Raw genomic sequence first — 17,380 nt, 5'->3', positions numbered from 1 at the left:
GTTTAGAAGGCTTGAGTTGCTGCAGCAGAACTAAAAAAAGTATGGCACTCAATTGTTCGTAGCCTGGTGCTTAGTTGTTCAGGTTTAATCTGCACTTTGATTTTCCAGGGTAATTTTTCAAAAGAAAAAGTAGCGAGAAACACAGATTAGAAGGAAGAAAGTACCATTAAATGGGGCTGCCTGAAGTGAGAGATCTAGATTTACAGAGGGCAGATTTTCAGAGATGAGCTTCTGATGGAAATAAGGTCATTCTGACATGTAAGCACACAAAAAACAGCAGTATATTCAATATGAAACAGGGATGCTTTGCACGGATGGAAATAGCTGTGTTTTGTATGTGTCATGTTGTGAGGCTGTAATTGAATTAACACCATATTTTTCAGCAGTTCTAAGAACAAAACTTAGACTGATCAACACCAGTTGCCCATTGGTTTGAATGTTTCTGGATTTACTTGCACGACACACAGTCTTTTCTCCTCCTCACTTTGGGCAAACAACAGCTTTCATAACCAAGAAGAAAATTAAGAGCAGGTGTAAGCATATTTGCACTGACGCAGAAATCAAAATGTTATTTCAAACATGATTTCTTTTTTATTCTCCAAACCTGCCTTAATTCTTCACAGATATTGGATTCAGCTTGCCATAATTATTCAGCTGAAATACATACTTTCAAAAAGAAATGCTGTCCGTACCTAAAATTAGCAGGCTTTGAAACAGGTCTTGCTATTATCTCTTTGGTTGTTGTTTTTTATTCCCAAGATGAAAGGACTAGGAGATCAGTGCTACGTCTCTAGACATTCTTGGCAGCCTCTCTGTATTTTTCTTTTGCTGTGAAATCTAAATAAAATGTAGGGTTCTGTCTGTATGTACACCATCTAAGGCTGCAATCCTAACCCCCTTCCCTTGGAGTAAGCCCCATTGAATTTAGTAGGACTCATTTCTGAGTAGAGAGGAGTTATGATTGTGCTGTTTGTTGTCAGATGACTCCATATGCATTCAACATAACTACTCAAGAGGTCCATATTTCTGAATAATTAGTATAAGTGTACTCTTTCACAGCTCCCATGTTGCCCATTTTTCTACCCTTTGTTTATTAACAATGCCCAACACCATATTTTTGGCAACATTAAATTTAAATTTAACGAGGGCTGGTGTGGTGTAGCAGTTCGTGTTGCATTAAGACCTGGAATACCATTATTTCAGGGGACCTTAGTCCAGTCACTATCCCCACAACCTAACAGGGCTGTTGGGAGGATGAAGCCAGGTGCAAATCATGTACAGCACCCTGAACTGATTGGCAGAAGGGCTGGATATAACTCAGTCGGGATATATTCTTGGCCTCACTGCAGAAGGGGGAACTTGGAACTCTCCACTCTAATTCTGCCAAAGGCTTTAATGATCAAATCAGTACATAAGGCACACTACAGGTTATAAGGTCCAGCAGGTACCGTATTTTTCGCTCCATAAGGCGCACCTGACCATAAGGCGCACCTAGTTTTTAGAGGGGGAAATCAAGAAAAAAAATTATCCCAGAGCTTCTCGGGGATGCCAGGGGAAGCCCCAGTTTCCCCCTCCCCCAGCCCCCAAAGGGCAAAGAAGCCAAGGCGGCGTCAGTCCCTTCTCCCTCCTGGGGAAAAGCCCGCAAGAGCCGCGTGGAGTGTGTGTGCGGCTCTTGGGGGCTTTTCCTGCCTGCCCCCCCTTCATTTGTTCCATAAGACGCACACACATTTCCCCTTACTTTTTAGGAGGGAAAAAGTGTGTCTTATGGAGTGAAAAATACAGTATATAAGAGGTTCAGATATATAGCTAAGTGCAAGCTAACACATTGATCCAACAAGCAACACCACCACCCCCTTAAACCTTCCCTTTGAAGAGCATGGTGGGCACCGCTATTTTGTGGCAAGAGTTCCAAGACAGGGCAAGCAAGTGGGCACTTCTTTGAGTTGGATTGTTCCCTCTGGTGATGGCGTTTCTGTGTCCATGGAGAAGGAGGTGGAGTCAGAGACAGCTCAGCATCAGACTTGCTCTCCATTGCCTCACTTAAACAGGGAACATCTTCACTAACCTGAGGAGGTGCCAGAGGCAGCTGTATAGCATGTTGTGCTAAACTAAGATATCCAATGCTGTAGGGACGGAATGCTCTTCTGACCACCTGCTCGGTCTCTCCCGTAGATCTAGATCTCCATCTCCCAGACGGCTAGACTCCTGTTCAGGGGATCAGAAACTTTTGGGGGTTGCGATTCCACCTTCCCTACCCTGCTAGAACCCTCCCCAGGGTCCTGCAGCTCCAATTCTTTGAGCTCCTCCCATTGCTCCACAGGATCCGACCATCTCCAAGGGACTCTGGTTGTATCATCTGCAGCATGACAAGACCACCTTGGAGATTGTTTGAACTACTTTTATGAACAGCTAAACATATTGGATTTTAAATAACTGTCTAGTATAGCATTTCAAAGCATTTCCCAGTGATCTGGAATTGCTAATGTCAGAATCCATTCATTCATAAATCCATTCTGTAAATAATAAGGTTTTGGGCCCTATAAAATTGATTTATCATTTTAATCACAGTCCGTACCTCTGCTCCTGCCAGCCCAGCTTCCTTTGATCTGTTGTACCGCTTCCTGGTTATCTCTCTGACCGTCAGCTCTTGTTTTAAGCAAGGTTAGTCTAATTCAGCTTCCCCCCTCCTATTTGGACATAGCACAGGGGTTGAAGTAACAACACAAATTAAGGACTGTCTTTCTTCCATCCTTAGCACTATTTATATAGGCATGCAGATTTAATTAACTTGGTTGTGCAACTTACAACTTGCACTAGCACGGGCTTCATTTTTATCCTAAGTACCTGAAGCAACCTTATCTTTTCCTTTATTTGCACATCTAACTATGGTGTAGAAATTATATAATTTCTAGAGACAGGTTCGGTGCTATAATAAGTATTTAAATCCATTTTCCTGCGGCTAATATGCAGATTTTTTGAGGCGGAAGCGTGTTATGAATGCTGCAAGGTAGAGTGTAGAGCTGTCAGTCTTTTCGCTGCTGTGTATCTTCCCCTTTCTATGCAGTAGCTACAATGGAAACTCTGCTCACCACTGTGAGGCAGACACAGCGATTAATGAACCTGAGGCGTACTAATCAAACATATGTTTTCTTGACACAATGATTGCGTTATATATCACATGTAAATGTTCAGGCCTTTATCTACTGTTTAATGATCTAGGAAGGGGTCTTTCTTAAATGTGGGTGTTTTTCATGTGTTCCTTAGACTTCTACCACAGGGGGTGAGCAGTTAGCCAGCTCCCCAGTGAGATTAGTAAAATACTATATTTAGTTGTGCCATAGATCAAGAAACTTCAGCATTGCAGGAAACAAGGTTTTTTTAAAAAAAGCTATTTTAATGTGGTATGAAGCCAGTTCAGCCTAAGATTTCCCCCCTTTATCTCTCACTACTTTTGAAAATTAGCATTAATTGTAAATAGTTTGAAATTACTCCCTTATATCTTATTTTGCCGTTTTGCTTCCACCATTCATGTAGCTCAAATCTGGAACATGTTGCCTAATGTGTTAAAAGTCCCATTGAAATGAAAGGGTTTTCTTAAGGGTGGCTGAATTATCTGCATAAGATTGAAGTCACAGCCTGTAGTGTTTATGTGATAATTAGCAAGTTTATGACATGAGTGTGATAAAGTTTGTAATTTAATGTGGGGTGGAAATGGGAGGAAGAGCCAGAGAAGCATGTTAGGAGAATTATTTCATGTGCAATGGGAAGGTGAAAGTAACTACAGTGGTACCTCTAGTTACGAACTTAATTCGTTCCAGAGATCCATTCTTAACCTGAAACTGTTCTTAACTAGAGGCGTGCTTTCACTAATGGGGTCTCTTGCTGCCACTGCACCACTGGCACATGATTTCCGTTCTCATCCTGGGGCAAAGTTCTCAACTCGAGGTAACTCTTCCTGGTTAGCGGAGTTTGTAACCTGAAGCGTTTGTAACCTGAGGCATTTGTAACTCGAGATACCACTGTATTTATCCCATGAGAGCAGTAAAGGAGAGATGAAGATAAGGCAAATGTGCTTTCATGAATTATAATAACACAATGGGCTAATTCAGACATTAACACCAAACTATGATATCCTGCTAAATGAGCCATAATTGACTTAAACAGCTTTGGTTTGCTTCAAGCAAACTACCAGACTATGATTTGTACTTGACCTACATCCCTGGGCTGGCAGCTGCTAATTGTGGGTGTTGCCATATTGCGCTACACGAGGGGAGGAGTGTAAGAAGGGAACATGTGCATATGACGGTCCTTGCAGCCTCATTCATGCAGTACCAAGACATGGTTTGCTATTACATCTAAATCAGCTTAGGGTCACCATCTTATTCTTTATTTCCCTAGCCCCAAATGATGATTGGGAAGCTCACCTGAGGATGCTAAGATATAAATCTGCACCATTGCACAGCATTGTAGGACTACAAAAATATTGCCCCACTAATCAATTGTTTAGGTTCCCGTTAAATATAAGGCCATGCGAAATTAATAAATAAAGAGCAGGGACAGGCACTTTCCAATTCTTTGAATAAATAAAAGGGACCTTCCCTCCCTATCAAATGGCAGTAGCCTGTCAGTTGCAGAGATTTGTGCATTGCAGGACACAGGGGCATTTTATTACCAGTTTATTTCTGTCTAGCTTTCTGAAACTCCTGCTGGTGCTTTGAATCATACAGGGTACGTTTCAGGGTTGGATACATGAACTCCACTGTCACCCATGACTTTTAAAATAATTTTTTAAAGCTAATAAATGTTAAAGGAAGAAAGCATTTAACCAGACAGAAATGTGTTTTCAAACTGTGAACAGCTAAGCTTTGGTGTGGGAAAATCTCTTCACATAACTAGCTTTTTCTAATCTCGTTGGTATCTGGTTAATGGACGGCTAATGCTTTTTCCAATAGAGTGCATAAATTTTAATTATTTACAGCCAAGAGCAGTAAGTAATAAATGGCTGCCTCCTAAGAACAAAACCCTTAACCTACAAATCTTCTAATTCATAGTTAGTGGTAAGCATGTTTTCATTGCAGAGCTATTTTATTGCTTGGCAGGACTGGACTTACAGAAAGGTTTGTGTGTCGGCCATGTAACACAGCACTGCTAATGCTGAAGCCTGTGGTTGGGATATTTTCTCCTCATTTGCTGTATTTGCAAATAGGGCTTCTTCTACTGAAAAACAGGAACATACAAATACAGAATTGGATCCTGAAAGCGCAGGGGGTGGGGGGAGGTAGAACAACTAAAATGGAGCAGAGAGATAAATCGGATGGACCAGGAAAGGAAACCAACAACCCCAGAGCCAAGTGTAGATGGTTGGGTATCTTTTAAGACACAGAAACACTGAGAACTGTGGACAGAAGAGGGTGACATGCTTGGGAACCTCAGCAGGAAGCAGTTGGCTTGCACAGCTGTGGACATGTGTGTTTCGGAGCGGGGTTAAAAAAAATTACAGGGCCAGGTGGTCTGAGTGAGGATTGGCCATTAGGCACAGGAACTCCAGGATCTAGTGTCTGGCAGTTAAGCAAATTCTGGTGTGTAAAATTAAGTACACATGCTGGTTCACGTAGATCTTCACTATTTTCAGTCAATGTATGACATACTGGCTTATTTCTTGAAATCCAAATTGCAGACTGAGGTAACATTTTTCAGACACCTCCTGAGATTCACAGTCATCTGTGTGTGATTTTTATTTTGTAGATTGCATTGTTGCAGAATTAAATTAGTGGTGATTTTAAGCATCTTTTTGACTTGTATATGTATATAGCCTCATGATTAAGATAGAAGGAGTAACTTTGCAGCAGTATCAAACATTGTCTTGGCACATTTAAATGTCCCTTTATTTTTTACTGGCTACATGCATCAGGTGTACTATCACCAGGTGTACTAACTCCCATTGTTCTAGGCGCATTTTGTGACAAGGAGTTTCATTAGCAGTACTGTGCCTAAGTTCTCAGATTAAAACTGCAGCATGTGGAAGGAAAGGAGGGCCTTTTTCTGCCTCCCCACTTCAATCTACTCTCTGAAGACTGGAGAAGAGACCCTCTTAAGTATATTAGGGGTGTCGGCAAGGGAAGGACTAGACCATGTGAAAATTGAACATAATATTTTAGCTGCAGTTCATTCATTTTCAGTTGAAACACCTAGACATTCCGTTGTAGCGCCCATAACCTAGGTTTAAGGTGCCATTTAGCTGCTAGATTTCATATCTCCGTTTCTAACACTGCCTATCACTGTCAGTTACTCACTAAATGAATGGGCACATAAGTTGATGTTGCTGAATGAAAAGCTTTTGCCTGTTTGAGTAGTTGCTTTGGTTCGTGGACAATGCTAAGCCATGATTTGTTTAGCCAAAGTGTGTTTTAACTGAATGTCTGAACTCAGACCTGCTGACTCACCTGGGCTTGTTTTCTGGCAACAAACCACAGTGTGAAGCCGTGATTTGTTGTTGGCTTATAAACCCTGGCTTGCTTTAACTGTGGTTTGGCATTATGTCTGAACCCAGAAGATTTGCTTAATCATAGTTTGCTTGGCCCTCTCACTTCCGGTGCTCACCAAGCCTCAGAGATAAAGGCATCTGGAAGCAAGCCAGGCTACAGACAAGCAAGCCCTTATTTGTATGTTCGTCTATAAGAAAAGTATTTCTGTTCCTGCACTTGAATGTGATTGTATTGTGAAATACTATTGCAAGCTGCTTTCAGAACCTCTTGGGATATAAAGTGGAATATAAGTATTCTAAATAAAGACATTAACTTATTTCCTGGAGAACATGCTGCACTTTACTCCAGGGGATATTTTTGTTGCTGTTTGAGGTTTTTCTTATGCATATGCTACAAGGTCATAATGTGTCATCAGTATGCAATAAAAATGGATTCAAAGTGCTACGTGGTAAAATGCAATATAGCCAGATCTGAACTATACACATACCATAGGAAGGAAAAAATAAGGCTGTGCTTTGTAATGGGTTAGTGATAGTGATAATAAATAATATTGACAAATAGGACCTACAAGAAATTGTTCCAGTGTCAACTCTTCCTGCTAAGTATTCCATCCAGCCATGCCCTCTCCAAGTATACTCCATTCTTGTCCCCTTGGTTTTCCTGGTTGTCATTCCACCCTGCTCTGGAACAAGAAAACCAGCCTTCTGTGGCCATAGAGCATGCCCAGTTTTCATTGGGCTGATGGTGTGTGTGTGTGTATCTGTGTGTGTCTGCATGTGTGCATAATAACAGCAGAATTTGAGTACTATTAATAGGGAAAACTGGTGGTGAAGTACAAAATAATGCTAAAGTAATAGCTAATCCTTTTTAAAAGACTGAATATGAGAAAAAGATATACTAATATTTAAAGTACAAAAAAGACCAAATTCTGTGCCCTTGATACATGTAGATGGGGAAATGACAAATAATTCTATTTTCCTGCATATAATAGAAACAAATTAAAATGATGTTTAAGGCAGTTCAAACGAACAGCTAAAACATGAGAGTCTCACTACAACGTACTACACACATCAGAATGCCTGAAACATTTTTTTCTAATACTGTACAGTGGTACCTCGGGTTAAGAACTTAATTCGTTCTGGAGGTCCGTTCTTAACCTGAAACTGTTCTTAACCTGAGGTATCACTTTAGCTAATGGGGCCTCCCGCTGCCGCTGCGCCACCAGCGCACAATTTCTGTTCTCATCCTGAGGTAACGTTTTTAACCCAAGGTTTAACCCAGTAGTACCTCGGGTTACATATGCTTCAGGTTACATACGCTTCAGGTTATAGACTCCGCTAACCCAGAAATAGTACCTCGGGTTAAGAACTTTGCTTCAGGATGAGAACAAAAATCGTGTTCCGGCGGCGCAGCAGCAGCAGGAGGCCCCATTAGCTAAAGTGGTGCCTCAGGTTGAGAATAGTTTCAGGTAAAGAATGGACCCCCAGAACGAATTAAGTACAGTGGTACCTCGGGTTAGTACTTAATTCGTTCTGGAGGTCCATACTTAACCTGAAAATGTTCTTAACCTGAAGCACCACTTTAGCTAATGGGGCCTCCTGCTGCTGCCGCGCCACCGGAGCACAATTTCTGTTCTCTTTTTATATATATATATATATATATATATATATATATATATATATATAATATTTTATTACGTTTTATCCAAAAAAGAAATTACATGAAGAAAAAAGACACAGAACAAATAAACACTCAAGCAAATAAACATTCAAGCATAATACAAGAACCAAACAATTAACATGTATGAAGAACAGAGAAAAAACAAGAAAAAAGAAAAAGAATAAAACACTAAAAAAATTCAAAAAGTTAAAAATAAAAACCCCTCTCTTTAATTTCTTACCGTCCATAAACTTATTTCTTTGACTTCCTCACACACCCCCTTTCTTGTATTCCAGTTTAAAATTAATTAGCAAATTTCTTCTTACTAGTTTTATCCTTAATTACCTTTCTTCGCATATTATTTGTTCCTGAGTCATCCTGAAGCAAAGTTCTTTAGTAAAAGGCGAAAGATTTATACGATCTGAAGAGAAACCAAAGTTCTTCACCTGAAGCAATATTTCTGGGTTAGCGGAGTCTGTAACCTGAAGCGTATGTAACCCAAGGTACTACAGTACTTAACCCGAGGTACCACTGTACTTAACCCGAGGTACCACAGTACTTAACCCAAGGTACCACAGTACTTAACCCGAGGTACCACTGTACTTCTGGGTTAGCAGAGTCTGTAGCCTGAAGCGTCTGTAACCTGAGGTACCACTGTAACAGTAGAATCATAGAATTGTAGAGTTGGAACGAACCCCAGGGATCATCTAGTTCAATCTCCTGCAATGCAGAAATCTCAGCTAAAGCATCCATGACAGATGCAATCCAACCTCTGCTTAAAAGCCTCCAAGGTTGGAGAGCCAACCACCTTCCAAGGGAGTCCATTTAACAGCTCTCACTGTCAGAAAGCTCTTCATGAATTTATGTTTAGATACGGAATTCAAATGCCTTCAGATCTCTTTTGATTATTCCAAGTTAAACCACTGTGTATGAAGTTCCTAAGTTTAATATTATGTTCTTTTCTGGCAAAGAGCCAGAAGCAATTTAGCAGGCCTACTTGGTGTGCATGCGATGGGGCGATACGTGAAAGAAGCCGGAAGACTTCATCAAGTGTTGAGTGAGATACAGATCTGCACAATATTCAAGCATGCATGCTGCACACGTACACTGGTGATCTCAGCTATAGTTAGAGAAACTGACCTTCAGCATTATCTGTTTTGCTCAAGCTTCACAAATCAAATTGTGCTAGCAGGGGTTGATTTGGATTTCCACAGATTTTTGCCTTCCACTTTAGCTTATAGTTAGCTAGTTTGCTTGAGCGTGGCTTTTTCTCATTCCCCAAGTAAAGAGCCATAGCCAGGACACACTGAGAGGGTCAAGTTCTTCATTCCCTGTTATTCTTCCGCTTGTGTTGAAGTGGTGGTGGGGCTAAGAAATCCACACATTGATTTGCTTCACCTTACCAAGATGATGTACTTTCTTCTGTTATAGGCACACTACAGTGACAGACAAAACGGCAAAGAATGCATGACCTGCTTGACACTGTCTCCCGTGCAAATGACTTTCCATGGTATTGGAAGCTGCATTGAAGCCAGCCATGACCAGGTATAAATAAGACTTAACTGATTGTTTATTTATTGTAATGTCTGTTTATCTCCACCAGCTACACCTAGGTTAAGCATTTGAATATCTTAAGCTTGTCTTCTGGGATTTCTCAAGAATCTGAAAGAAACAAGTTATTCTGAGACAATGGAATTGTAATTATTTAGCTTCTACTTCCTCACAGTACATAGTAAAATACCAAAACTATTTTCTTTCATTTGTCATAGAAGTGTGAATACTCTGCTAGGATTTGTACCGCTAGAAAAAGGGTTTATTCAAGTTTGGTGCATAGTGATGGGTATTTAAGACCTTTTTTAAAAAAAGAAAAGAAAAAAAAAGAGGGGTGCATAATATGAAGCCTTTATAGCACCTAAACACAGCCTTGGACACTTGGTATATTCCCTAAAAACTCTTGATTTCATGTTAAAATGTTTCTGGCCCCCCAAAGGCCAGGAGTTCAAATGTTGCTTTCCAACCGTCATCTGTGCACAATGGGATAAAGGGCAGGCACTGTGGCTTGTCCCCAACTATTGCTAATTATTATATATACTTCTCAAGATGGAGGTTCCATTTTTAGCTATCTCAGAAAACAGCTGTTGATAGACATGTCACCCATTAAGATACCTAATTGTTTTGAATGCCATGTAAGGTAATAACTATCTCCACATCCTGAATTTCATGTTGTTTATAATGTCTTGTCCTTCTATCTAGCCTGAATCTACTGCCAATTCTGTAAGATTCCCCATGCTCTAGTATGATAAAAGTGAAAATTCTCTAACTACTCTCTCCACATAATTAAAAATTGTAGAAGCCTTTTTTATGTTTCCTCTTAGTTAAGTTTTGTTTTTTCTAAATGATAGTCCCAACCACTTTAGCCTTTACTTATAGGAAAGATTATTCACCTCCGGATCAATTGAGTTGTTCTTCCCTAGCTCTACAATATATGTACAATTACATAATGTACAATTACATAATGACATTGTGATTCTTACTGTTTTAATTCCATTCCTATTTATGCCTAAAGTTTAGTACACATTTTTTTCCCATTGCCAAACATACTGAGATGTCATTTTCATATCTCAGGATGTGTAAATTCATCCTAAGTTATAATTATTTATATTTTAGTTTTTTTAAACAATTGTACAGCTTCTTATGACCTTCAGAAGAAACTTTGGCTTCCCAATCATGCTTTAAAAACAACAACACCTGACTGCTGGTTCAGATTTAATGATGAGCCAGCCCTCCCTGGCTTCTTTCCCCAGCAGGAGGAAAGGCGGAGCAAAGCTGGCGTGTTTGGGCTGTGTGCACTAGTGAATAGCTCATATATAATCTAATTTCTCCAACTATGATTAGTGGCCAGCATTGTGTCTGAATGCAGCCAGTGGCACCTTGTATGCAGATTTCCTCTTGTTCAGAATGTATTGGATGTGGCTTTGATAATGTTAGAGTAAGTACAGCAAATATTTTGAAGTCATGTTGACTCACTAGAAGTTAAATTGTATGAAAAGCTTTTGACAGAGCTCACCTTTCTCCACGCAAAATTTGTCCCTCAATCAAAGCGTTCCTGTTACGATTGCCATCCAGTATGGTTTTACGTATGCCTAGTGCGTCATGGTCTTTTATTTCTGCTTGTCTGCCATGTTCCTGGTATTCTTATATAGAAGCCATAATACACCAAGACTCTTCTTATCCTTTGTCTTCTGTTTCATATTAAGTTAATTTCTGCGTTACTTCATGTGTAGGAAATACATGACAGAGCATTTGTTTTTCCTTGGCAACAGCTGGAGCTTTTTCTGGCACACAGCATACAAAAACCATCCATTTGCGTAGAATTTAATACTTCATCCACACAAGTAAGTTATTAATTACATCCCATATGCAATTAGAATGTAAACCAAAAGGACTTAGCTAGACGGAGAAAGATCTGCTACCACTTTGTCTCTATTCGCCTGCATATTAATGTCTAGGTAAGCACATTCATTAGTTGTTGGCAGCAGGGGCATCACACATTACCTAGAAATGGTGTTACAAAGAAGAGGGGGAGAAAAACATTACTGGCACCACCTAGTTAAGTCCAAGGACATCCTATATGCACAAAACCATGAGTCTCTTTGCTCTAGGGTGGTTGTTTGTTTTACAAAACAGAATTCTGCTTTGGGAATTTATATGATTGGACACAGGCACCTACAGCCATTGTGAGCAGATATATTTGCATTTTATGTTCCTTTGCCAGACTGAGCCCCCGGCTCCTATGTGGCAAAGCACTCCTGTGCAAGGGCTGTTGCACCATGGGGTAGGGAGGGACATAGTAATCCGTGGTTTTCTTGCAAGGCACTCTAGTTCTGTGTGGTATCTTGTCCACAGAAGTTACAAAAACTGATACAAACCTGTTCTGAAGAAGCACCATGATAGTTGGGAATGTAAGGCTGGCAGGAAATAGCTACAGTAATGCAAAGGCTAACAAGATGCAATATTACGTGGTGGTACTGAAACACCACTTTAAAAACAAACTTTGATGACCCCAGCATATGCTGTTTGAGAAATAGTGTCAATAAAGGGTAGTGTGTGTGTGTGTGTGTGAGAGAGAGAGAGAGAGAGAGAGAGAGAGAGAGAGAGAGTGTTTGTGTGTTTGTATATATCCAAGAATCATTTTTTCAATCTTGATTCGATTCTTAAAGAACTGAAAGAATTATGAGAAAAATCTTTGCATTGGTTCAAAAAGTAAGATGTTTTGACTCTCCCTTTCTTCTGTCAACCAAGATCAAAAATTTTGGAAAAGAAAACCTGCGCCCTCTGAGCATGAAAGGGCTCCTACAAAAAATAGGTGATAATAAAGAGAGAGAAAGGGAAGAACACAAAGATTTAGCAATCAAAATGTGATGGCCATATTTTAGTAATTCCTGATTGATTGAAAATGGATACTCAAACATAGTTCATGGGCAACATCGTTTTAACTCCCCCTAGATAAGTAAATTAGTGATTATACTTTCCCTCAGTGGCATTACCCTGTCTTCTTCTGATATTTATACTTCGGCTAAGAAAAACTTGGCAAATTTAAACATTAGAGGACAATCCCTCCTTTTCTATCTGCTGCTCTGTGCATTTCTCCCACCACTCAGAGTGCAAATTCCCACATGTGTAAATTCTCTTACTGTACACCTCTTCCCAATGCACATACCCGCTGCCACACACAGGCAGACTTAGCCTTCCTCTCAGTTTCCTAATAAATACTGTTCTGTTTACCTGGTTCTTTGATCTTGGTCAAAGCTAAAATATTTTCAGTGGTAAGAAGTATTACTTTCACAGTGTGTACTACCCCTTGCAAATGTTCATATGCACACCAAATTTCAGCTCTGCTGCTAGCTGATCCACTCTTTGTGCCTTTGACCTGTTTTTTTCTTCCTCAGCGAAGTTGCTCAACTACAAAACTAATTATATAAATAGTATAGAAATCTGTTCCACCCACAGAAACTTATGCAGCATTTCCTTGATCATTTTGCATTTACAACAATAGTTTGTGCATTTGCCGTGTAATAAATAATTGTTATCTTGCCAAGATCCTGTTTGCCACCCATTCCCTCCCCCTCCCCCCGTCACTAAGTGAAATTGCATGGCCCACGTCATGGGCTTACCCAGGACAAACAAGATTGCATGGCTCATGGATTACACAATTGTTTTTTGCTACACTGGTACCACTTAGTGTGATGCACTCAAAGCCAACCTTTCTGTTATAAATAGGCTAAACATAAATCTCAGAATTTAGTAGCAGTGAACAAGTGCATCCGGCTTCAGCCATAACAACTACTTTACAGTGCTGAAACATAGTAAGAAACAAACAGCCCTCCACCAAGAGGACTGGATCTCTTTTCAGAAATAGTTTGGCCAGACTGCTAGTCGTCATCTTCTTTCCTGAGATGCTCTTTCCTTCTGCCCAGGTTGAAGCAGATCAGATTGGATGAACCCATACAGATGTCATTTCTCCCTATCTTCTACTGCAGTATTCTTCAATCTTTTCAGACCCAAGACCCGCCTTTGAACATAGCATACATTTGGAGACATACTTTGTAATTTTTCACCCTATATTTGTGTGGTGATAGATAAGGCTGGATCCTAGTAATGTGTCCCAGTCCAGCAGTCGAAGACCAGTGCTGTGCTATGTACAGTGGTGCCTCGCAAGACGAAATTAATCCGTTCCGTGAGGCTCTTCGTATAGCGGTTTTTTTGTCTTGCGAAGCAAGCCCATTGACAGCTTAGCGGATTAGCGCTATTAGCGGTTTAGCGGCTTTTAGCGGATCAGCTGATAAGTGGCTTATCAGCGGATCAGCTGATAAGCGGCTTAGGGCTTAGGAAAAGGGGGGGGGAAAGGGAAAAAACCCTGCAGGAACTCGCAAGACATTTTCGTCTTGCGAAGCAAGCCCATAGGGAAATTCGTTTTGCGAAGCGCCTCCAAAACGGAAAACCCTTTCGTCTAGCGGGTTTTCCGTCTTGCGAGGCGTTCGTCTTGCGGGGCACCACTGTAAATCTAAAAGGTAAAGACCCTGGACGGTTAAGTTAAGTTGGATTGGACTATGGGGAGGCCAAAGGAGCCAGCGTTTGTTCATGACTAAACCGCTTCTGGCACAACGGAATGCCACGATGAGTGCCAGTGCGCACGGAAGCTCCATTTTCTTTCCCTTGCTATATACTTTACCTCAGATCTCTCTGTTTACTAAAATTCTCCTTAATGCTTGTCAAGATGACAGTGATGATGGAGCTACCTTGATTGAGGGCCCAGTGCAGCATAGTTTGGTTCCTTATGTATGGGCTTAATTATAGTTTTCATTCAGTAGTTCAAAAGATGCCACACCTCAACTCTTTTTTATTTCCACCCTAGAAACCTTTCCATAATACCCAGTTTATATGAGGAATTTTTATTTATTGAGGGTACATGCTAAAGAATCCCCCTTGTGTATAATTGAGCTCTCGTTATGTAAATTGTTAATAACTCTGTAGAATATAATGGGTGTTACTTACTTTGGAATGCTATAGCTTTAGCATGTTTCTTATTTCTGCAATTTGGAACCAATAATCCTGTTTTGACAAGAAACAGTCTCAGGTTGCCACCTGATTGAGGCAGGTATATGCAGTTAGAGAGCTAATTGCCTCAACATGCATCACTTTGAATTGCATATATACCAGTGTTTTCTGTTATCAAATCCAAGTGCTACCAAACAATGACAGGCTGACTAATTATTTTAGTTGATACCCAAAGGCAAAACAACTAAATGCAGGAAACCTCAGTTTCTTTTTGCTGTAGAGTGGTTTCAGATGTTAGAAAGAGGTATGCTACAGACATTTCTCTCTCTAATTTGTGACTTCATTTTGTAACTAGTCTCACTTTTTTAAAAACAACAACAGATAAGTTGTAAAAACTTTATAGCTCAGTTGGTGGAGCATGAGACCCTTCATCGCAAGGTCATGGATTCAAACCCCATGCTGGGCAAAATGATTTCTGCACTGCATGGGGTTGGACTAGATGACCCTTGGGGTCCCTTCCAACTCCACAATTGTAGGATTCTAGGTTATAAATTCACTTGTTGAGACTTCTTCACAATTAGCATTCATTACCCTTTGTAAAAACAATATGTGTATATGATCATGTGCTGTCTGGTATGTCAGAATCAGAAGTACCAATTAAACTAATCTAGTTCATTAATAAACATGCAGAAGAATAACAAAAAGTCCACGCTTTTGCCATTCTTTAACTACCGTGTTTATAATTCTGATGACTAGTTCTAGACCTGCTTCTTCAGCTGCACAAGGATGCTGATGTCTGAGTAGTAATAATAGCTATTATGAATCCCAGAAACCTTTTGCATTGTCACAAATACACGGCAGCTGTAAAGCTGTCACAAAAGACTCCACCAGAACTTTACAGGGGGGGTCTCTGGATGCTACAAACAGAGGAACCTCCTGTGTGTCATTATTTCCTTGTCATGTTGACATAGAGGAGGAACTGAAGTTGTGAAGCAGGAGGGAAGCTGGAGCACAGTTTGTTCCACTGTTACCAATATCTGGCTGGTAAAGAAGTTGCTAAGAGATTGCTCATGCCAACAAAATTTAAAGCATCATAATTTAGGCTGGTGTTTAAAATTAAACTAGCGATGAAGTGGCCTCACCATGGGAGAAGCAGGCAGGTGGCTTGGAGCCATCTCCTCCCCCTCAGGCCCAGGCCCCTCACATTCTCCAAAGCTTGCTGCCATGAAACAAATTGTGTTACCAAATGCAATTACCATTCACTTTGCCCCTCTTCTTAATCTTATATATCTTTTGGCTTGCTTTCCCAGTTATTATTATTATTATTATTATTATTATTATTAATTATTATCCTCATCATCAACATTATCATTAATAAGAATAAAACTGACAGACTGCTTGACATCTAACAAGAAATCCCTTCCCCGGATGTATCTTGTGTTGAGGGAATCCTAATCCCCATTCATCATAGGGAGATAAAGGCCAAGGGGCAAGACACTGCTCATTCCACTTTGAGGTGAGGTTGTATGTTTGTTTGTTTTTCCTGATAGGAGTCTCCTGCATGGTACTGCAAGCCATTGATGAGGGAGGTGGGGCCTGAAAATAGAGCACAAACTCTGGCAAAGCAAATGTTAGCTGACAAGCAACAGCAACAAAAGAATCTGAGGAGCATATTGCTAAAAAAAAAAAAATGAAAGCAAATAATTTAATTTCTTTAAACACATCAGTAGCAAGAAATAGACCAGGAAAACTGGAAAGTTTTAGTACTGCCTCACTGGAAAGATTGGTTTAACAAAATAATGGGATTTTGCTATGATTGCCAAATACACTTCTTATCTAAAAGCAAAAGCATCAGAGGATAGAAGGAATCAATTTTGGACAGCTTGTTTCCCTATATACAGTTGGGTATGATTTTTTTTTATCTTTCTTAAGCTCAAATGGGATTTGATTCCCTCCATCAGGTCCTCATTTTTTCTTTTTCTGATATATATAATTCTGGAGGTTTTGTATATAATTCATGTATATAATTCTAATTTAATAGTAATAAGTGAGAAAAGGCTGGTAGATATTGAACATAAGAAAAGGCTGGTATATATTTAATATAAGAATATACTAAACATAAGAATTGTATATATTGAATTCTTACGATGTTTATTTGTAAGGTTTTTATTACGAAGAATATTGTTAAAATAAGTTAAAATAATATGAATTATGAAGGAATAATTATTTTAAAATTAATATAAATGAAAAATAATAAAATATGCTTCATTATATATTTTGTAGTTGGAATTTTAATGTACCCACTATGAGATTGCTTTTGCAATGAAGAGTGGGCGTTAAGGGTTTTTAATTAAATAAATATACCATGTCAGTAAAATTGGCTTCCTTAATGGAGGACTGGAGAGTCGCCAACATAGCATTCACTTTTTAAAAAGGGATTGTAGTGAGAGATTGAAATTGCAGGCCTGTTTGCCTTACGTCTCTTCCAGGTAAATAAACACTGATTGTGTGTGGAGTGGCAGTGACTAACCAGGAAAGAGGCATTGCTGCTGTGTGGATGGCTCAATGAACGTCAGCACAGCATGCAGCAGTGGGCATGTTTTTTTCTTTTTTCTTTTCGTTTTTTAAAGGCAAATACCATGCTGGAAGGTATTGAAAGTGAAATGGCCTGTATCCTA

General features: G+C 39.8%; 1 protein-coding gene across 4 annotated transcripts in view; it reads left to right on the top strand.

The window, feature by feature from the left end:
• The window catches only part of STAU2 (staufen double-stranded RNA binding protein 2), a 142,319-nt gene that overhangs the window by 75,202 nt on the left and 49,737 nt on the right, over nucleotides 1-17,380 (top strand). For 3 of the 4 annotated variants that reach the window (XR_013840512.1, XM_079983083.1, XM_079983084.1), the window contains exon 13: nucleotides 9,576-9,689. Coding sequence is in view for 3 of the 4 variants with exons in the window: in XM_079983083.1 (XP_079839209.1) it covers nucleotides 9,576-9,689 (114 nt within the window). In the remaining variant the exon portion in view is untranslated. Of the gene's footprint in view, nucleotides 1-9,575; nucleotides 9,690-11,467; nucleotides 11,540-13,621; nucleotides 13,661-17,380 lie in introns of those variants that run through there. The other variant, XM_079983085.1, reaches the window with a different exon arrangement.

This window comes from Podarcis cretensis, assembly GCF_951804945.1.
Source record: "Podarcis cretensis genome assembly, chromosome: 7".
Taxonomy (NCBI): Eukaryota; Metazoa; Chordata; class Lepidosauria; order Squamata; family Lacertidae; genus Podarcis; species Podarcis cretensis.
The sequence above is the reverse complement of the archived record's forward strand: the minus strand, read 5'-3'. Positions and strand labels throughout refer to the sequence as shown.